Here is a 22,462-nt window from a genome sequence, read left to right on the forward strand (position 1 = left end):
AGTCATATGCAAACACACACACATTGCTTGTACTCCACCCTGCAGCTCTGCAGCGTCAGCTCCTATAAAGTTCATTTGATTCAGTTTGCATTGTCAGTCATTTTCATGGCCTGCTAATTTTAAAAGTTAATAAAACAAAAATGAGTAATGGCTATTCCATGTATAATATAGTGGCTCTATGAGTTTGCTACACTGGTGTAATACATGATTACTTTTTTATTCTATGTGCTCAAAGTTGTTGCAAAATTTTCATTTCTTCTCAGAACTTCCCAGAGATCACTGCTTCATTTAACAATGAGTCCAGTCCTGTGACCACTTTTTCCTTGGGTTTTCTATTTAATGATGGGATTTACTGCTCACTAACCACACAATTGTTCTTCTGTGTATTCCAACCAAGCACTGTTGCTGCTGCCAGAAAAATAAAATGTCACTTCCTGTGTGCTGAATAGATTTTCCCAGGAAATCCCTAACAGAGTACTTAAAACAGCATCTTTGCTTTTGGGTTGGATCAGTTGGCAATAGACCTGTTAAAATATAATGGGTTTTTTTGCATGACGTTAACTCATTTTTTCAGGCTGCAAGGACAGCGAGTGGATTCCACTTATTTTGCATTATATTACTTGCATAATTCTCCATATTTGTAAACACCCCGGCCCTCCATATTGCAGCAGATCCAGTCAGTGGGAATTGAAATGAGAACATCAGCCACAAAGCCCATTGTGCTCATAAACCATACATTTGTATTTGTGTGATCACATTCACCCTCAGCCACTCCTTCAAACATATACTGTATGTGCGTCAAGCAGACGTCACACATAAGTTAAGTCCCATTGATGGCATTTGGTGAATTTCATGGGCAGTCTGAGCTACAGAATTTAACAGTTTTTAGACATTTTTTGATTGCTAGTCATTAGGAAACAACCAACTCATCCTGCCCATGATTGAAGATGAAAGATTGTGACCGAAAGAGAGGAAGTAAAAAAAAGAACAGAGACAGTGGTAGGTCTGGTGAAAATCTCACATCTTAAAATACCTTTTCCGAATGTTGAGGAATTTGGATTTTTTTTACTCTCTTTCCACCTCCCCTCCCCTTCTTGTCTCTGAGGTATCCGTCCGCAGATGTTCTGCTCATAAACATTAAGAGGCACCTGCCTCTCCTCTGGTCATAACATCCTCACCCCCCAACTTCCACTTGGCAACATGGGCGTCTTCTTAGCCTCTCTCCCCCCACCGCCTGTCCCACCTTCACCTCCTTCAGATTATAAAACAAATAACATGACATCTGCTGAGAAAGAATGTCTTTCTGCTCCTGCGTTCTCCATTAAGCCCCCCCCCCCCCCCCAGGCCCCGAGGGTGGTTTGGCCAGCAGAAAGATGTGGTTCTGCCTTTGGTACTGTGGCCTTGCTTCTGACTCAAAGTGTCTGAATTATTGTTTTCTGTCTGTCTCTCTGAAAGTCATGTAGACTCCCACAGCCTGTTGTTTGTTTGCCTAAATGTCTGTTTCCTGTTTGTCTCTTATCTGTGTGTATAGATCATGCAGCAAATGAGTGACCATCGCTATGACAAACTGACGGTGCCAGATGATCTCGCTGCCAATTGCATCTACATGAACCTACCTAATAAGGGACATGTGCTTCTGCACTGCACAGCAGAGGAGTTTCCAGAGAGTGCAAAGGTAATGCTCAGCTTATTTCACATTCACACACACTAACTTTTGTCTCACGCATGCAATCACATATGCATTTAAAATCCTTTGGGAGGTCAGGTTGCCCAGACTGGTTTAGCCACTTAAATTTAAAGATTACTTGCCTTTGACGCTCTCCATCTTGTCCAGACCTCTGAGACAAACAATTGGCTGGTGAGGAAAACCCTCCAGAATGTGTGTGGCTGTTTTACACAGACCACTGCAGGTCAACCACAGTCAGCACTGTGTTTTTTCTTAACAAAGGAACATGCAGTTTAATGCGAAGTGGACATGACTCCAACCACAGACTACAAGCCAGAGACATTGGAGTCGTAGGAAAAAACTCTGGAGTGCTGGACATTTGTCAGGTGAACACAGTTACAACTCCAAATGATTGCTAATGTTGTGTACGCAGGATTTGTAAATACACCACAGTGTGTTAACATGACCACCATCTCAACTTTATAAGGCAAATGTATGTCATTGTAGTTTTTACAGCTTGTTGCGGCGCTCTTAAGTAGCCCCCCAAAAATCTATTAATGCAGGTTTAAGTATCTTACATTTTTTCCTCATACAAACTAAACAAATTACCTTATCTTTAAAAAAAAATGAAACAAATTACAAAATTGTACTTATTACTTCTTATTTCTTTTTCTACACTTAAAACTACTTATTTGTATAGAGGGTATGCGCATGATGTCATAGAACGCAGTTATGCTCACTGAGTGTCAGAAAGACGAGCAGTCGTGTTAGCTTGAATCAGCTAAAACACAAACACATCTAAAATGGGAAAGAGCTCATTCTTTGGTAAGCAGTTAGGATCACTGTTGAGTCCGACTGCCTTTAATTTGAGCAAATAATCACTTGTTTTACTTACGGTTTGCTAAACGCAGCCATGGCAACAGATGTTTTGCCACTCAGTCCAGCAAGTTCCGGAAGGGGAATTGACATCAACGCATACCCTCTCAACTGTAAAATACAGGCAAAATACCAAAAATGAAAAAAAGCATGCATCCTTGACAGCACCAATCCAGATAAAAGTAAAATGGCTTGCTGTTAAATAGAAAAATAATCTTTTGTGCTTTTGGTTGCCAAGTTAGCACTATAAGCAGGAACTCAGAAGGGAAACCCCAAAAGGAATCCATAAGGATGAGACTAATTTCAAAGAAATACTGAAGGGTTGCCCTGGGTGCCCACTGAAGAACTACATTTATAGCATGTGTTCTGTGTTAAACTGTTAAAATGCTGGCTCGATGAACCTGGCTGAACGAATTTCAAACAGTGTCTCACAGCATACACTTCTGATCATCATTGCATGAACATGTATAACCATAACCTTTCTTCCATTTCTTTCAGACATACAGTGACCTACTTTCAAACCCCGTCAAGACGTGCCTTTTTACCCACGAGATGATGCATATTGTTTTCCATAGCAGCTCACAGTGAATGACGTGTTACTGTCTCACTTTGGCTGTTCTTGTTGGCCGGTTTGGAAAGGCTAAGCAGTAGCCGTGTTATTTAGATGCTTTGGGGTCACTCCGCATCACAACAAGTCCAAAGGATTCTCACAGGATCGAACTCAGCAACCTACAATGTGCATAGACAGTGCTCAGACCTCAAAATGTACTCTGTGGTTGAAACCCCAACCTCCACCAACTATTTTTAGAAAGAAGAATTCAAATTATGTGTCTTTGGACTTAAATCCACAGCAAAGGCTCAGTTTTTTCCAGGAAGATTAACTGAGGGAATTCAACTTGAGCATAATAAAAATCTATTTGTGTAACTCATACTTCCTGCTTTGGTAGCACCTTTTAATAGACCATTTGGAGCAAAATTTGAGAAATATGTTTGTTCCATGATCCAGTTTCCTTGATAATGTTCAAACCCACCAGAAAGTGGCCTGGAACCCATCTTTGGTCCAAACCTGTGTTTAAGAAATTGTAGGTTAAAAAAAAGTGGAAAAATACAAATGCTAAAGACATAACACAGGCAGGAAGACAGCAGGGAGAGTTGACTATCATGACTTGTTGTACAGTAAGTCCAGATTTGGGACATGTTTCCCAAGGGAACTTGTTGCTTGTTCCTCTAATGAGATGTAGAGATTTGTCTGCACAATCACCGAGACATTCTGCAAGACTTCTACTGCTTTCTAACTCTAAACATTGTCTGTCTTAATCTCCGGTCTATTTTTAGTTTGCTTGTGAAGTTACATAAGAGTTCCACATTAACAAAGGCAGGGGGGGTCATGAGAGAGGATTGGTGGGGTCGGTGGGGTGGTGGAGACAAGACATTTTTAATAGGCAGCAGTGGCGATAGCTCTAGAGGGACTCAGTTTGGAGATAAAGAAACTGAGCAGACAAAAGGCCCAGTGAATAATAGCAGACCCTACTGTGTGGGATCATGCTACCTTCTGACCCAACATATAAATCTCAACCGTAGTAATGAGAACTCGGCTTAAATTCTTAAAAAAGAGAGACACTTGGACACTCTGGAGATGCTATAAACAGCAGGGGATTTACTGATTGTTTTGGGGGGAGCTACACAAAAGCACAACCTTCGCTAAACAGAAGTTTTTTTGGTTGCTGGTCCAAAACCTTAGTTCAGACTGAAATATTTCAACAAGGCATTTGATTCATTACCAGACAGATGTTCGTGTTCCCCAGAGGAGGATTCTGTCTGACTTTGTCCATCTTTTCCTCTGGCGTCACCATGAAATTGACAATTGTTTTTATTTTTGGAGAACTATTGAATGGATTGCCATGGAATTTAGTACACACATCCATGGTGCCCAGAGGATGAATTCTAATGACTCTGACTTTTAATCTAGTGCTACCATGAGGTTAACATTTGTGATCAGAGTGAGATGTCACACCACAACTATTGGATGCATTGCCATTAAATTTGGTACACTCATTCATGCTCCCCTCAGGATCAACTGAAATAACTTTGGTGATCCCTTAACTAATCTAGTGCCATCAAGGCAAAATTAAAACGTATCCAATATTTAAAGAGGTGGTATTATGCTTTTTGTCTTTTTCCCTCTCCTTTATTTAGTTATATACTTTTTTTGTGCATGTAATAGGTTTGCAAAGTGAAAAAGCCCAAGCTCTGAATTGCTACAAAACCGCTCGTTTTGTACTCCAGCTGCTTCCCTGTGACATCACAGGGATGAAAGCTAAATACACCTTATATAACGCTCGCCAAGTGGCTACTCCCTTAAAAACACCGGTGGAAAAACACTGAGCCGCAGCACACACCTCTCCTCTCCCTTCCAAACACCAGCTACCCTCCAGGCAGTCAATGGACATAAAGTTGTTACTGTGATGTAGAGACAGAGCTCAGTTAAAACTTTATGGGTGAAAGATACTTTTGTTACAGATTAATAAGTCACCACTCTGAAACTCTTGCTCCTGTACATGTTGCCAAGCTGGTCGGCAACATGTAACCAACAGCCTGAAGCTGTTTATGGGCTTCTCGCTGACCCGTCCTTCTCTTCTTCTGATTGGCTAGTAGTCCTTAACTAGGAACTGTGCATGTGCAACTCCCAACAAAGATCGTTTAGAGACTAGATGTATCACTCCATAGCTAAAACAAAGTCTTCAACACAGGGTGAAAAATTACACAAAATGTCTTGAGTAGAAAAGAATAGAATAGTTAAAAGGCACATGAGTGTGGTGGCTTTAAACATGGCATTTGGATCACCAGAGGCTTCGTCAGCCATATTGCATCATGAGATAAGAATTTCTTTAGTTGGTCCCTCTGGCTGTGCTGCAAGGCCTTGCTCAGTATCACAGCAGGGTTGAAGTGAGTTTAAGGAGAAAAATATCCTGGTTTGGAAGGCTGGTAGGAAAACACTGGTTTTCTTCTGGAAAATGTCCACAGGGTGACACACTACTTTACGAGGGTCTTTTGAGAATGTTGTAATAGTTCTCACTCCCATCTTTTTTATACTTTCTTTTTTTATACTTTTTATACCTTCCTGAATGCTTGTTCTCCTACTTTTATATCGCAGAACATTACAAGTTGACAATTACAGTAAACAAACTGTGTTGCATAAGTTCTTACTTTCAGTTGAGCTGTGCTTGAGCCTTTTCTAAAGAGCTTGTTTTAGTGCTAGCTGGTCAATACCTCTAACATTGACTCACAGATCTGGTACCCAAGGGTAGAGTCAGGAGGTAGTTGTTGCCATGACAAGATCTATATTGTATTTGATTATTTCTTTAACATAGAAGGGCAGGTTCTGCAATATTTCATAGCATCAAAACACATTTTTCCAATGATACTGTGATGATCTTTTGAATTTCAGCTGACAATTAAAATAACCATTCATAAATTTTAAATAGAATAATCTTAAAAGACAGCCTTGTCTGTGTCCTGCAGGTGTTCGAGAAATTGAAGGACCACATGCTGATCCCCGTGTCCAACATGGAGAAGGTCAAAGTGGATGGAGCCCTCACATGCTGCTCTGTACTCATCAACAAGAAGGCCAACATCTGAACGCACTCACCAGGGGTTCTCTCAGTGCACGGTAACCAAGCAGAGCCTATATCTGATCACCAAGGACTCAGTGGTTTAACAAAACTATCTTTGTACCTGGAGTAAAGATAGGCAAGTTTGTTATTGCTGAGGGACAAAGAAAATATAAATTGGAGGGAGTCATCTGGTCTCCCCTTTCCCAACACACTAAATTAAAAGGTCTTAAAAAGTGTGTGAATAGTTCAGTTGACATAAAACACACAATTAGTTTTAGGTTATTGTCTCTGTAGTAATTAAGCTATTACATTAAATTTAGTCTTATTTTGCTCTTCATTTTATATTACATTTTCTATTATTAGCTGAATACAAGGCAAAAGAACAGGCTTGCGGATTAGATAATGGATCATAAATTCTCCTTTATGTCAAGCAATATGTTTTTATATCAGTATTTGCTGATACAACAACCAGTCTACAAGCCATTCAAATTAAATTCTAATTAATTACATGTCTGATTAGGGAGATCTGATCCCAGATCAGAAGGTGAGTAGACCATGTGCCATGTTTAGACCCCCCTTTGAATCCGCAAAGCCCCTACTGCTCGTGTTTAAACCATCCTTGCTTACTGTTTGATGTTTATAACCCTTTAAAAGAACCACACAGAAAAAAAGCACTGGACAAACAAAACCACATGGATCTGTTTGATGTAGTTTTTGTTGCCATTGAAATGTGTCATAACCAACACTGCATTGCAGGTTTATGAATTTTATAACTAACACAGACGTCTACAGTGAAACATGTATATAGTCGATTTATACTGTTTACATGCACCACTTTAATTTTGTTTGTTTGGTTATATATATATATAATGCAATTGTAATTCATTGTTCAAGTACTTTATTTTGGAGTAAGGTGGAGGGGAAATCCTGCTACTTAATGTCACTGTTGCTATTTAGCAGTTTGTATTTTCACTTATTGCTGTTTCTTTACATAAGTTGTTTCTCATTCTGAAAATACAGTTCTTGAAAAGCGTTCTGGAGATGTAAACCTATGGTATGATCGCACTGTCATGATTGTTTTTTTGATTTATGATTTTGTGATATACTGCCATTGAGACCTGAGGTGCTCTTACTTTTAACTACCACTGCTAACTAATCATTGCTCTTGATCATACAGTACTGGAGATAATTTCTGACTGATCTCAATAATTGCTGTCCGCTAAAAAAGCTTATTTATGCTACAAGGACCATGGCCATCTTGTTTAAGAAATTTTGCTGCCCTCCTGGTAAACATTTGTTTAGATTCATGTTGGAATGCAGATTAATCTGAGGCAACCTTACAGAGCCGCCTGTGTGGAAAATGTACGTATGTTTTCATTATTATAAGATGAGTTAAGCCTTCATTTATTCCAACATAACACCTCTTCTCCTATTAATGTACAATGCCTGTATGGAAAAACAATGACTTTCCTCCCACTGAATGATTCTGAAGGCACTGTCGTTTTCACACACCATCGCTTCTGCCTGCATTGTTGCTTACACTGGTTCTTTTTTTTATCCTGTCTGGCAGCTTTTATTCCAAAACTGACTAAGAGCATGCTGTGAAACTGATGTCTGTTCCACTAAATCCAATAGCACCAAATGTGACTGCAGTGAGATAGTTTGCACTCAGCATGCAGAACAAGCTAACTGCCCCTGTTTGGTGTGTTTCCATGTGTGTTCACAATGGTAGCTACCAGCAGGAGTTTGAAGGATGTTGAGCTCTGTTTTGGTGGCCTTATCTCTGTTGTCGCTGAATGTAAACATGTACACTGTACGTACACTATTCTCTGTACAAGTTAAAGCCCATCACATCTGAAACCATGTTGTTTCTCAATGTGACTGTAAGTGAAGATTGAGGAAATTACATCAGGAGGTGATTCAGCCTCCCTCCATAGACGTTTGTGTATGGGCAAGAGGGCAGTGATGATGAAACATGGAAAGAATTCCTGTTGGGAGGAGAGGCTTGTACACCAGTAAACACTGACTCTCTTAAACCTTCTCTTGACGGTTTCACTCTCAGCACTCACTTTCTCCCACCCTCTGCTATTGCCTCATAGACGATCTGGGCTCATTTATGGCCATGATATCATACAGTCTGGCAAACGATTGTAGATGTGCCTGCCATTAAAGTGTGACACAAGTAGTATATTTTACAGAAGGCAGCTGGCTGGATGCAGGGTGATAGCATAGTTGCAGAGCATCCAGTTCTGATTCTCACACAGTCACTCCAAAAGGCTGAGCCAGACAGGACCAGTCATACACCGTCTGATTAATACAAAGGCAAACACTGGATTTTTGGCAAGTCATGTAATTTCATCTAAAACTATCATCCTCTCTCACATTGCTCCAAGTCACCTCCTGGGCTGTACTGCTCTGGGATGCCATTGCCTTTTCCTATCAGTGATTTAAAAATCAGAATAACATTTAATACATTTTTGGCTCTCAGCTGGCAAGGCTAGATGTGAGGAACAGCTCCTGAAAAAGTGTACTGACTTTGCGGAGGGTTTATTTAACCACTTACTAATCCTCTCACTCATCCCACATCCCAGTAGTCATTGATGTTGTGTTTGCCCTTGTTTAAACTCAGGTCTGTTGGTTTTCATATGTTGTGAGAAATAATTATTTGAGTCATCTATAATTGAGCCTGAGCGTCTTTGTGTAATAAATGAACATCTAGCATTTAACTGTGGTGTGCTTTTTTACATTTAATTTAGCTGTCATTTCATGATTATCCATTTCATTTAAATTCATCTCAACTCTTGACAATATGTTTACAGGTATAACCCTCAAAGACAAGGTTGGTATAGACCATGAGGCATCATCAGGAGATAAAAAAAATACAAATGTGAACCTAGGCCAAAAACCTTTTTCTCTCAGTGAGAACACAAAGACAACCCATCTCTGCCTGATGATCTTTGCTACCACCTAGTGACACCAACAATATAAGACAGACAAAAAATCTTTGTATAGGCATACTACAGTGCAGTGGCTGTTTAGTTGAAGGCAAAAACAGCTACTGCTCACAAAGTTGTTATGGTTTGACTTCACAATAAAACAGCATTTCAAGGTTTATTGCCAAAAATACAAACCCTCAAGTTATGACATAATGAACATAATGAATTTCATGTCATCAGCAACCTCAAGTAGGATTCTGAGGAACTTCCACAAAATACAAAAGAAAAATGTTCACTATTTAAATGAGTTAATAAGTACTTAACAACAATAACAAACAATGGCAAGGCAGTCGGACAGGTCCAAAAAAACAGATACAGGTCATTTAGAATAGTAAGAAAACAAAATTCAAGACCTTATATTCAAATCTTAAATTTAAAAAAAATGTACAAACTCAATCTGAAACATTGTGTTAAGTTAATAGTAATAGCCCCAGTCCCTTTTTGCACCTATTTTTTCAAATTGTCTTTCTTCTATTTTCACTTTTTTTATCCAAGGTACTCTAAGCATAGTACTCTGAAAAGAACTAATTATTGGCATGTGGTACTATACAAAACAGTCTTCTTGGCCACCAAAGCCACTGAGTGGGGTCTTGCAGTCTCTTAAAGTATCTTGTGATCTACTGTTCCCTCTAGTGGACACAGAAAGATACAGCGGTGTAGATAAACTGTCAGCCCTGATGCAGAAGAAACCTTTATATACAATTACAAATATAAAATTAATATATACATTGCCTAAATATCTTCAACACCATTTGAACCAAAAAGCTTGATCCAACACAAATTATGAAAGAGAATGCCATGATCAAAACTAACCCACATTATACTGTGTATGCCTCAGGGTGCATTATTCCTCTTAAAGGCCTTGTTATACAGCCAATTGCTACTCATGCAGTAAACTTTGTAGACATGTAGATCTGTATCAATTTACAGTGAGTTCTTATGTCAATAAGAATGTGCATATTATACAACAAATCTGCACCAGTAGAAACAAAGTACACTTGTTATACCGTACATTTAGCTACTGGGGAAATTGGTATAGAGGTTGCCTGGCCTCCTTGCAGCAGTGACCTTGCAGTTGAATTTGTCTGCAGGCTCAGCCAGAGGAAAGTAGGAATGGTTAAGAAAGTCAGTGCCTAAGCAGAGTGGGGTGAAAACTGAGCCATTAGTGCAGGAAGAGTGACATTTTTGGAGGAGCTCATTTCTTACCTCTGGGCCTTCTTTCTCTCCAACCTGCTTGCAGACATAGTTTCCATTTGGGCAAACAATAACACTGTCTTTGCTCAGAGTCACATAGTCCGGAAAGACTTCAGTCCCAGGACTTCCATCTACATGTTCATTGCTGGAGAAGCCACTTTCTGGCAACAGGAACTCTGTGAATTCCTCTGATGGCTTCCCCAATCCAGAAACCTCTTCTGACATCACCTCCACCACAGATGAAGTGGTTTCCTCAGAGCACTGCTTTGCCATTATCGGAGGATTCTGGAGTGTGACCACAGAGTAATAAATTTTTTACAACTGGGGACACCAATGCACATTTAAAATGCTGTAATTGAGCGTAAACTAGACTTTAGTGACTTGGTTGTATCAATCTTTATATATTGTTATTACTTGTGTTTTATTTATTTTGCATGTATAAGGCTAAATTCTGTTTTTCCACTTGTGGGAAAATGTTTCATCACATTATATTACAATATAATTGTGTGTAATGTAATGGTGCATGTATCGTGAAATTCTGTGGTTAAGTAAGTTACCCATCTCTGCCCGTTGATCTCTTTTAGAAAGCCTTGCAGGACTTTGTCAAGGTTGGGAACCGGCGGCCAAAAATACTGTTTAAGCTTACTGCAACAATATACAAAATAACAGATGTGAAAATAATCTTCAAACAATATGGGGAAATAATTGGTTAAACCTTTGGACACACAGTAAAGTTGTTGAATGTTGAAATTACTTTTAGAATATAAAATGACAAAGAGTATGGAGTATGTTGGAATAAAAAAAATGTTGAAAAAGGTCCTACCTGAGATGAGTGTAAATTAAAGAGAGGAGGATTATAGCAGTTATCAGCAGCAGGACAGGGATACACAGCATGAGTAAAGTGCCTGTAAAGGTTATTTATATTATAGATATATAAAATGGTGCCCAATATTTTTATTTAATTGGAGTAACAAAGAACCGCATTTCATGTTGAGATTTTATGTATCAAGGCATAGCAGCGACTTTACACCACTACAATTATCACTCAACCAATTTTAGATAAAATACATCAATCTGAAGTTCTTACAAAGTAACAGTAGACTAAGACTGCTGCATTGCATTTTTACACTTTTTATTACTATTTAATTTTTATACAAACAAATGCGGATTACAAAAAAGAAGTGTTTTACACTGAATTCAGTTTCAGTGTGAGCTTACCTATGTTTGTGGGGGGGTCACCAGTAAGCACATCTGACCAGTCACTCCAGTCGCCTGAGTAAATGGATCCATTAGGTTTAGCTCGTAATTTAACACTGTACCGGCCACCTATTGGAACCTCTAGACAAGGTCTATTTGGGGATACCCTCTGAGGACAGAAAGGTTGATTTGACATTCACTGTACATTAAATAGAAATGATTATATACTTCTTTTGCATTCCCTTGAAATATACTCATGTTCCTTCATCCTTGCTAAACTGTGTTTTAATGCAGTTGTTTTTGTTGTCACTTGTCAATGTATGTCAAATTGAAGTTTCCTTTCATCTGTGTGGTAATATCAAGAATGACCGTGAACCACCCACACCCATTATTTATTTGTAAACAAAAACCTATGCCATCAATTCATTTTAAAGATACTAAATTCACATATAATTCTACACAGTTCTTAAGAATAGTAATGCAAACAATGTTGCAAGGAAATCTGAAAGGTGTGGGGGAACACAGTATTTCAGAAACAAATAATCCTAAAAAATGGCCCAAGACTATCTTTGTATCTCAACCATTAAAAACAACCAAACATAAACTGATACTGTCATCTTACCATCCTTGCTTCACCCCCTCTGATCTGGTAGTCAACTTCATACTGCAGGTGATCTGACAGAGACTGAAGAGGAACGTCCCATTTCAAGCACAACTTATCTTTCTCCAGTGCTCCTCTCAGATGACTTGGTGGGGATGTTTTGACTTGAAAAAAGAAATGCACACATACTTTGTCAATACACAAACCACATGGAGACCTGATGGAAAAAATTAAGAGGTCAAGAGAGGTGGAAATTAGGATTCTTACGAAATGTAAATGTTCTGTACTTGTATATCACCTTTCTAGTCTTTTTGACCACTCACTCACACTTTTACACTACATCTGCATTCACAATTCACACACTGAGCCTAAGTGCTCAAACAGAAACTAACATTCACACAGCCACCAGAGGCAATTCGGGGTTCAGTATCTTGCCCAAGGATACTTCGACATGCAGCCAGGGATTGAACCTACGGCGTTCCGATTAACACGGGTTGCCTGTTAATCGGAAGGCTGGGGCTCTATCTCCTGAGCCACAGCCGTTCCTAAACTACTACTACTACATTAACTGCAAGTAATGTAGGTAAGCTGCGGAGCTTAGATAGATAGTATAGTATGTATATAGAACTGCCTAATTATACAAAGTTCTCTGGACATCCTCCTCTGTATCTTCTAACTGTATCTAACTGAATTTTAAGTAGTTTGGAGGACTATTTTTAGTCTCCTTTATTTCAAATGTCATCACATCACATGAAGACTCTTCAGCTAATACAACAAATAAAAAGGTAAAAAAATGTACATCCAAAAGGAACAAAGACAAAATCTCTCACTGCTGTTGTTGAGTGTGAACTTTTGAATATAGAAGGTTCTGCTGAGTGGAGATGGAGTGCCGCTGAGCTTGATCCTGACTTTTCTGGACTCATCTCCACGGAAACGGCACAGCTCAGTCAATTTCCTGTCAGCATGACACTCAGTCCAGTCTGTCCAGCCCAAAGCTTCACTGTAAAGGTTGTAATATCATCATGTCAAATCACAGCCAAAGTGAACGTCAGTTGTGTGTTTAGGGGATCAATCCAAAGAGCCTCAACACATTTTGTTTACTGTTTTGGTCAGCGTTCAATGTGAAATGAAGAAATCATGAGTGGAAAAATAGTTGGCATAACATAATAGTCTGCAACATTATGCCTTTGTTGCTCAAAGTAATGCCATGGTTTTAGTGTTTACAGTGGAGCATGTAATCAAAATTCAATTCAATTTTATTTATACAGCGCCAATTTACAACAACAGTTATCTAGCTTTTCCAATAAAGCAGGTCTAAACCGTACTCTTTGTGAGTACAATTTGGTATTACACTAAAGCTCAATATAACTATGCTGTTACATTATCATAGAGAGATCTGAAGACTTGATGAATCAATGATGAAATGAAGTAATGTAAGAAGGTAGCAAGTACTGCACCTGAGACTCATCTGGTAGAAAAGTTTGTACTCTTTCTTTTCACCATATCTGCTCGTATTCCACTGACATGTGATATTTTGCATGTCAGAAGTGTAGCACACGAGTGAAACATCACCTGAAAAAGGGAAACATTTTGTATTGTTGGTATTGCAACTCTGACAGAAGAGGTCGCAGTTGTGCTATGTATAACAATTTATTTCCCCTCAACTCTTACTTAGTCATCTACTCAGACATTCCCACTCTTCTCATTTAGACATACCTGCCATTTGGGGAACCATGGCTCGTACAGGGTGTGACCAGCTGCTCCAGTGTCCTGCATTTGTATTAGGGGCACATTTGACAGTGACCTGGACCTCAACCTCTTCCCCTGGTACCAGAGAGACTAGTACGTCACCCTCCTTTGCCTAGAGAAATCACAAACATCATAGATTTTACAATTTTACTCAATTTCACCAGCTCGAATTACCAACACAGGCCTACAGGTGACTGAAGGTCATGAAAAATACTCAATGAGAAAGAACCACAAAATATATAGGCTACAATGTTTAGTGTAATAAACATGTTTGTTCAAGGAGAAGGAGATAAACAAATCAATTATGTGTTTAATTAATTAATTAATCATAAATGAATGATAACTTGGCCCCAAAACAGGCAGTAAAAGATAAGTAAAAGATGAGTCATAGAAATTACTAATTACATCAATTAATACCGTTAAATAATTCAAATGAAATCTAAAAACTATAATAAATTATATTATTCTACTCTATAAATTCTATTTACTTTTACAATATTATTTACTGATGTATTTAGTTATACTTTTGACTGGTCTGATAACCCTTTACTAGATTTTGTCAGTTTCAGGACGGCATAATTAACATTATTAGATGTTCTAGAGGCTCAAAATGACAGACTGACAAGAGCCCATCATACTAACCTGCATGCTGGGCATACCAGTACTTAGTGATTATAAAATTGTCTTTATAATCACACACACATTATGTGAGTTTGATTTAAAAGTCATTTACACAAGAGTTGTATGTGTACCTCATCTTTTGTCTTCTCTCCCAGCCCCTTGGAGGAGTAACGAATCCTATACATCACATTGCCTTTCATGTATTTTGAGACATCTGTGTGCCATGAGACCTGCAGTTGCCCTACTTGGCCATTTTGTTGTAAAGACACATTGAATGGCGGATCCAGGAGAGCTGGAGACAAAAAGGTGATGGAAAAATAAGGAAAAACGCATTATAGAATCCATTGGTGAAAATAATTTACTGGTGTTTAGGTAACAGGTGAGGAGGCCCCTCGTCTTTCTGAATGCCTTATTGACAGGAGATCCAAGCAAAGAACCAGGACACACTATCCATCCTCCATGCTACCTATCAGCTAGCCCTGCTTGTTTTGTTGGCTGCTTTCCATATAGCTAACATCCCTCCAGCATTGCATATCTTCCTTCGCTCTTTGGTCCTCCAAACCAGGATGCAAGAGAGAGATGGAGAATCATATTTACCAAATGGAAAATTGTCATTGGCGCCGTTCGCAGTGTCTGTTTGTGCACTACAGGGAGCGGTCCAAGGGACTTCCCCTGTTGGCGCAGCGCCTGTCTCACTGGCTGTGCGATGCCATTTCCCAGGCTCACGTGTTTGCATCTGCACGGCGGCCTCCTGGTTGTCCCCATGCGCTTTCGTCCGTTTCTACCTGCGGGATGTACTGAGTGTTTTGGCTGAATGATTCTCCTTGTGAGTGTGCGGTGCGCCCTCTTCCACGGGACGGTGTGGGGGGGCGGCCGCTGCTTACGTGGCCCTGCCTTGTGCGCAGCTGATGTGGTTGCTGTCGTGACCCCGCCTGCGTCTGTACAGCTGCGCCCGCCCAAAGTTTATCTACTTACGCATGGGTTGGCGCCATCGGTGCTCGCGCACACGCCGCCACCAATTCCGCGGTCAGCGGGTGACAGGGTGGCTCATGGCTCTGGGCAGGTGAGTTGTGCTTGGTGGTACCATATGGGCCAGTGAGGCGTTGACACATCCTGCTTCGCCTCTAACGCAATAGCGACAGCCTTAGAGGGCGAAGCCTATACGAAATAGAACGGAACCCGGATTCTGTGAGTATAGGCGCAGCCCTCTAAGTTAAAGGCCTCACTGGACCTTGGTTCCCAGTGCTGAAGAAAATGCATTTGGGAGCCGAAGGCTGGGTCTCACCGTAATAATAATAATCCTTATTTGTAGAGCACTTTTCAAAAACAAGTTACAAAGTGCTTTAACAAGTGTAAAGAATAATACAAAAAAAAGATAAGAGCATGAAAATTTAATATAAAATTAGTAAAATACAATAAAATAAAAGGGATAAAATAAAGTCAAATAAGATTGGGAAAAGCTCTCCTATAAAAGTATGTTTTAAGAAGGGACTTAAAAGAGTTCACTGACTCAGCCGACCTGATTTCCTCGGGCAGGCTGTTCCAGAGCCTCGGGGCCCTGACAGCAAACGCTCTGTCCCCTTTAGTTTAGTATAGTAGTATAGCTTATATACACAAGGTGCGGACGTAGGAGAGGCCCACGCTGTGGGTGGGCGTAGACTAAAATTCTCAGTACCGCCCAGGCGCGCGGAAGGGGTAAACCCAATAGCGATAGCCTTAAGCTGATGATACATGGGGAACTTTTTGAACAATCTTGCTAGTGGCAAGTCCGACAATGTTTTGAACGGATAGCGGCAGGGCGGGTGGCGGAGTGGTGGAGTAGTCGGGGAAGGGGATCCGGTAATCTACTCATTACCATTGACGGCAACGTTGCCCTGTATGATTGCTCTAAAAGTTGCTCCGTGTATCCTCAGCTTTAGAGGGCTGCGCCTATACTCATAGAATCCGGGTGACAGTACGTAACCCCTGATCTTTTACAGTGACTGAATAGAGTTAACCTACAAGCAATAAAAATCTGTTTATCACAGATTTATAAAAACAGACATGAGCCAATGAGCAATTAAAACCCCTAAACATGATTGAATGGTTTGTGAAAGGCTACGGGTACAATAAATCTGAGCTGGGCATATTATATTTAGACCAATTTATTTTTCTGAATGATGCACTTCAGGAGGATAGATCTTGTACTGTAAAGTAAGACTTTCTCTCCACGGAAGTCTCCTTTCTAATGATACATGATAAAAAACAAAGGGTGTGAAGACCAGGACCCCTAAAACCATTAATAGATATCGTGTACAGTATAGTCAGCATCTGAAAAGATGAGAATCTAGTCTTTTTAAACATAATTGCAAATAGGAATCATAAATCACAGCAAAACCACCACCAGAAAAGGTGGAAATTTAGGCCATCTGTCATTTCTTTGAGCTTTTTCTCAGAGATGGGATGGGAAACTAAAGAATACTGGCTAAGAGATATCCACAAAAATTATATTTTTATGACCGAAGGACCACTTACTTGCTTGGAATGTTTATGCATATAGTTTCAAGTGTGTTTTCTTTTTTTTCCAAATGATTCACCTATTCCCCATCCTTTTTTTGTATGTTGAGGAAATACATATTTCTTACTGTGGTCCTCCACAGCGACAGTCCGGTTGTACAGGATGGTGCTGGTGTTGTGTACCTCCACGTCAAGGTGTATCCAAATATACAACAAAACATCCTCGGCAGGAAATGAGCAGATGTAGAGGAAAGTTCCCTCTTCTGTTGCCTGAACAGACATGTCACACCTTTTCTTTCCAGATTGGCTTGATAAGAAAAAGACATAACAGATATTGTATACATATTAATCATTCAATCATCTTTCACACAGGGGAGTGCAGTGCTTTAGGGGTGACTAATAAGACTATTACAGGTTAAAAATATGTTCACGATTCAAATGTAAACAAATAATTATAAAAAGTTTAAACCTTTATTATTATTTAAAGCTTTAAAGTGAAACATAATTAACATAAAACAATACAAGTGTTTGGTTGATGTGAGTTGTTTTATGAAGTTTCCTCTAGAACTGTTCTTGTGGAATATAGGAAAGAGAAGCCAGAAGCCAAGATAAAGAGTAGCATTTTAAAAAGAAAATTCCTTAAATGATTCAGAATTCAGATTCCCCCCACAGTACTGTTTAAATGATTTGAGATGTCCCTTAATATAACAAACTATAAAATCACTGTGTCTAACATACCTGTCGAAGACATAGAGAAAATCATAAGTTCTGTTGTCTGCAGTCTCAAAGAAGCAAGTGAAATCCTCTTGTGTCCGCGTGAAACATTTAGGATCCTGCTCATCCTTTAAGAGTAAAACATCTGCTACAGAAGTGACAAACATAATACATGAGCACTCCTGAACTAAAACATGTCTCTCAAAATCAAACAAGATGGTATTTTCAACATGCAAAACGTGCAAAGGAGATGTTAACTTGTGGTGAGACGTTAGTGTCGTACAGTAATACCTTTCGGTTGTGAAATGTGTGTCACCTTCTAGGAACAAGACCCATTCATTGTTCCCACAAGTTAATAGTTTTCAGATTATAGTATTTACTTTCGGCAACATTGTTTCCCCCCCCCCCCACAAGCTAAGTTAGTGGTTGTTGCACAATAAAAACTACCTACAACAAAGTGTCTTGTTTTCACAAGTCTTTAAAAAAACATATTTTGGGACTTTGTGAGCTCTGTATGTAACAGACAAAATTTTCTGTGGAAATAAACAGTAAATGAGAAAAATAGAGCTGTTACGTGGACTGACTTCAAATTGGGTTTTCTTGCTTAGTTTTAATTTATTTTTCTCGAGTTACACATTTTATTTAGTCATTTTTACTGATATTTGTCAATTGTTGTACTGATACTCATAATATTGCTGGTATTTGTGTCCTGTGGAGACGTTTCTGTACTTCATTCAGTGACGCTGGCCTGCAGAAATATTGTTTTGCACTGTAAAGCATGATGTTATGCCTGTATGATCTACGGGTCTTTTTGGCTGACATGTGATTGTGCATCATGCTGATTTACATGATGCAATAATAATAACGCTACTCCTGTGTTGTTCATTAAGACAATCATTAAAGTACGGGTCTTAATTGTTTTCTAGTTGTCATACTTGTTGGCTGACATCACTCAGTGTGCTGTGATATGCATGTTGCATGTGTGTTGGTTCAGTCAAGACCGTTGCACCCCCTACTCAAAATACATCCCTGCAGTTATGGACTCAAAGTGTTCTTCAAAAGGACAAAAATTAAATGATTACCTTCCCTTAACAGATGACCGACTGTCCCATCCTTGCAATGTATGCCAGGCATAAATCCCACTTGTATCCACAAGGTAATAAGGAGCATCTCCCATCTGCAGGGCCAATTCATGGTAGACTGATATGAGTAATTATGTATCCTAAACCAGCATGGCATCTAAACTAACACAGCACATGCTTGTGCATGTGTATGTGCATGGGTGGGTAGTGGGTGGGCTTGAGCAATGCTAAGGGTTTTGCCCAGTGTGATTAGTTGTGAGCTGCTTAGAGCAGGAAGTATGCTTTGTGTACAGTGGAAGTAAGCACCAAAAAAGGCAGTTTGGGAGGACTGATTCAGAGTAGACATAAATTATAGATTTACATAGTTAAATTTACATACATTTCAGTTAACAAGACACAATAACACACTCGAGATGCTACTGGAGATGAAGCCTCATACATGTGTCAGTCTGTTATCTGGCTGGTTTTGCAGTTTTTTCCCCTTACTCTTAATAGCATTTCTTAATTTAAAATAAAAGCTATTTAATCAAGATTATGGAGACAGACTAATCACCAACAAAGGCTTTATGAACATCACAAAATTCACAAGAGTGGAGAACGTTCAGTAGATTTGATGTGGAGTGTCCCACAAGCTTAAAGTTTGTTTGTGTCCACATACCTCAGACCCTGTGTCAGTCTCACAATACACAAGAGTGCTTAGACCCTCTGAGTTAACTTGCCAAAACAGCTTCTGCTGATTTACCACATCCTGACCTACTGCACAACAACAGTGTATATAAGCATATTAAACTGAAAGGACATTTCTGTCTTATGTATACTGACCCCAACAAACATGAATCGATTGTTTCATTCCATATGTATACAATTTAGTTATGAAAGTACATTACAGATCTTATGCATTTTCAATTGACACACTTCCTGCCCTAACCCTATTCATGTATGTAGTTCAGTGCTTACATGACAAATTCCAATCAAAATGTTATGATTTTATAGCTTCACAGCGCCAACTGTAGTGACAGTTTGCTAACCCACAGCTTAGCTAACATTAGTTACATTGCTGTGTCGTTGTTCGCTCTATCATGGTATTTGTCATGGTATTGGAGTTCTCCAGGATCGCAGACCTTCACTTTTAAGGACAAAAAAGCACCTTATTTACATTTTTTTATTTAGGACTAAAAGTATTGAGAATGAGGAAAACAATACTGTTGTGTTTATTTTTGAAGAAGATATTTGGTGGTGTAGAATATGGTTCAACTTTGAGGGCCCTTGTCTACAGAAAGGTTGGTCATTCTGGTTAATCAAACTTCATTCTATCATTCTCATGTTTGGACTATTAGTTGGACAAACAACAATTTGAAGATGCCACTTTTGGCTCTGAAAAATTGTGACAGGCTTTTTTCTTTTACTATTTTCTGAAATTTTATAGACAAAAGAAAATAGTTATGACAATGACGTAACTGTCGCAGTGACATGTTTCATTGAAACCTTTATTTTGTATGTTCTGTAATAAATTCATGATTACTTGATACTACTTCATACAGCCATTCAACAATGAAAAATACATATGAACGATAATGCTAAAAGGGGTATAAAAAAATAAAATGTGCTATTTTTAATGACGTTAGTTAAAAAGTTTTATTTCAACTAACATAACAGAGAATAATGGGTCACATGACCATAGTTAAGTTGAGGACATAACCATGGCATTATGGGTAAGAGACAATGTGGATGCAAAGCAGAGCATGCAGATGAATGACATACAGCCTCTTTACTCTGCACTTGGTTCAAGAGGTACACACTGTAATTGTCTTTCACTTGATCTTTCACTATGATCAGTATGTTAAGCCTTTCAGAAAAAAAAAAATAGTACCTTTGTTGATGTCAGCCATTGGGCAGCCATGAAAAAGTTGTAAAACAGAGTAAGACCCTGACTGTATCATAATCAATCAAAAGTGATGTTTTTTGATTGGGAATGTTTTCATGCTCAAAAAAATAATTATTAGCTGCACACACTAAAAATGAACCTTGTGATCATGAGATATTAGTTACAGGAAAACATATTTCTCTGCAGAGAGCGCTTGCCACACACTGATAAAATCTCTACCAACACATGGGGTGGCACCCTGCGTTTAATGAAGCTTTTCTGAAAATTGTATAGACAATTACCCAGAAGTTTCTGTGATTTTCTGACTTCAGAGAAAATCAAAGATTTCTAAAACAATACCCCTAACCCAGCCAAACAGCCATAACTGGCATTGCAAACAATAATGTCAATAGATGATTCACTGAATCATTGTTGTCATTATTAAATTAAACTTGATAGGTGCAGCAGGATTATCAATTTTGGACTAGCAGAAATAATATTTATATTAAATGAAAGATTTCAACTCGCATTACATTCACCTCAGGTCATCACACTGAAGAGACAGGAAAAGGGTAGTGCTGAATCATTTAATTGGCTATGATGATGAAATGATAGTACAAGCAAAATTACCATACCATTGACCAAAGTTAAGCAGCCCTGTGCTTAGCCATGTACAGTATTACCCTGTGTTATACTGTTATATTAGACAAAGACATCTGTGACATTTATTCAGCTAATAGCATTGCCAACACAGCCAGAGAAGGGAGAAGTTGGATTAGGATCACAAAGAGCCCCTAGTAGTAGTAGTAGTAACCAGTGTTAGTTACAACGGTCACTGGACAGCCCACTGAATTGGCTACAAACCCCTGTCTTTAAAGTAAGCTGGCAGACCTTCTCCAAGCAGCCTACACGGTCAAGGAGACCTCTGTCCCCAGGTCCAAGAGGTGAGTTTCTGTTACCCAATCAGGTTCAGGGTATATCCAGTTATAGGAAGTTACTGGAGGAGAGGTATTACTGTAAATGTAATGCCGTACATTTCAAAATAAAAAGGTTCTGTTATGGGGTTGTGTGGTGTGGGGACAGAGAGGACCCAAAAGCAGCACTCTGAGGGAAGAAGGTTTATTGAGGGATAAAGGGGTAGAGGGACTGGAGGGGAGGGAGAGGTGGATGTCGGGGAAACACAGGCACGGGGAACCAGGAACACTGGGGCCGAGGAAGCGAGGAGCGGTGGGAGAACAGGGAGGACAACGTGGGGGGGTAGTCTGAGAAGGAGAGGGCCGGTGGATGAGCCCATCCGATTGAACAGAGGACGAGGGTGAGTGTACCTGGGAGGGAAACAGACAGAGAGACAGGGTTAGAGGTGACGGCAACAAAGCACAGGGAAAATGTGTAAAAACAAGAAACATGAAAAGCCTGAACACAGAGGTGGCACCGGGTACGGAGCAACGACGATCAAGTGAGGATGGTGTGGAGAACCGGGGTTGAAATACAGGCAGGGATGAGGTTGATTACTGGCAGGTGTGGCAGGCTGACGAGGTGGCTGATGAGGTGCAGGTGCAGGTAGTTGGCTGGGCTCAGGAGCAGAGGGAGAGAGAGCACACAGGGGAGAAAACACAGGGAGGCAGGCAGAGAACAGAAAACCAAGGAAAACGCAGAATAAGTGATAAAAAGGAGAAAAAACCAGGACACTCACCGTCAGCCGGGCTGCCACCACAACAGGTTCAGTTTAATTCACACAATGTAGGAATTAATATATGGAGTTCAGTAGTACCTACAACTTTGAGAAGAAGAC

The 22,462-nt window shown here is 39.6% G+C and overlaps 2 protein-coding genes across 13 annotated transcripts in view; one reads left to right on the forward strand and one right to left on the reverse strand.

Moving 5' to 3' along the window:
* Positions 1 to 8,882, forward strand: part of ddah1 (dimethylarginine dimethylaminohydrolase 1) — a 110,642-nt gene extending 101,760 nt beyond the window's left edge. For 7 of the 9 annotated variants that reach the window (XM_038715273.1, XM_038715268.1, XM_038715267.1 and 4 more), the window contains exons 5-6: positions 1,532 to 1,675; positions 6,065 to 8,882. In XM_038715273.1, coding sequence (XP_038571201.1) covers positions 1,532 to 1,675; positions 6,065 to 6,181 — 261 coding nt within the window. In that variant the 3' untranslated portion in view covers positions 6,182 to 8,882. Of the gene's footprint in view, positions 1 to 1,531; positions 1,676 to 1,948; positions 2,053 to 3,040; positions 3,469 to 6,064 lie in introns of those variants that run through there. The other 2 variants (XR_005444047.1, XR_005444048.1) reach the window with 2 other exon arrangements.
* A 1-nt stretch (position 8,883) lies between these two features.
* Positions 8,884 to 19,031, reverse strand: mpl (MPL proto-oncogene, thrombopoietin receptor). 4 transcript variants are annotated; one of them, XM_038715264.1, is made up of 13 exons: positions 18,807 to 19,030; positions 17,749 to 17,872; positions 17,139 to 17,317; positions 14,646 to 14,806; positions 13,861 to 14,005; positions 13,602 to 13,716; positions 12,975 to 13,144; positions 12,166 to 12,308; positions 11,565 to 11,712; positions 11,170 to 11,251; positions 10,904 to 10,991; positions 10,359 to 10,631; positions 9,248 to 9,781 (listed from the first exon to the last, which is right to left on the reverse strand). In XM_038715264.1, exons 1-13 carry the CDS (start codon positions 18,961 to 18,963, stop codon positions 9,770 to 9,772), a joined length of 1,797 nt encoding a protein of 598 aa, XP_038571192.1. In that variant the 5' UTR covers positions 18,964 to 19,030; the 3' UTR covers positions 9,248 to 9,769. The 4 variants fall into 4 exon arrangements, with proteins under 4 accessions (XP_038571193.1, XP_038571192.1, XP_038571191.1 ...); XM_038715263.1 differs by having other exon boundaries at positions 9,248 to 10,631; positions 17,749 to 17,869; positions 18,807 to 19,031; XM_038715262.1 differs by having other exon boundaries at positions 9,248 to 10,631; positions 18,807 to 19,029.
* Positions 19,032 to 22,462: the final 3,431 nt, after the last annotated feature.

The sequence above is a fragment of the Micropterus salmoides genome, unplaced genomic scaffold (genome assembly GCF_014851395.1).
Source record: "Micropterus salmoides isolate LMB-PRFRI ecotype aquatic unplaced genomic scaffold, ASM1485139v1 Ms_hic_scaffold_13, whole genome shotgun sequence".
Lineage (NCBI taxonomy): Eukaryota > Metazoa > Chordata > Actinopteri > Centrarchiformes > Centrarchidae > Micropterus > Micropterus salmoides.

Bases quoted from the DNA above. Each gene is read 5' to 3' on its own strand.
- mpl (XM_038715262.1), bottom strand. From the start codon at position 18,963: ATGCCATGCTGGTTTAGGATACATAATTACTCATATCAGTCTACCATG. The intron at 17,318-17,748 runs GTATGTTAGACA...TTTCTTATCAAG, and splicing joins TTTCTCTATGTCTTCGACAG to CCAATCTGGAAAGAAAAGGT. The intron at 11,713-12,165 runs GTAAGATGACAG...TTCTGTCCTCAG, and splicing joins GAGGGGGTGAAGCAAGGATG to AGGGTATCCCCAAATAGACC.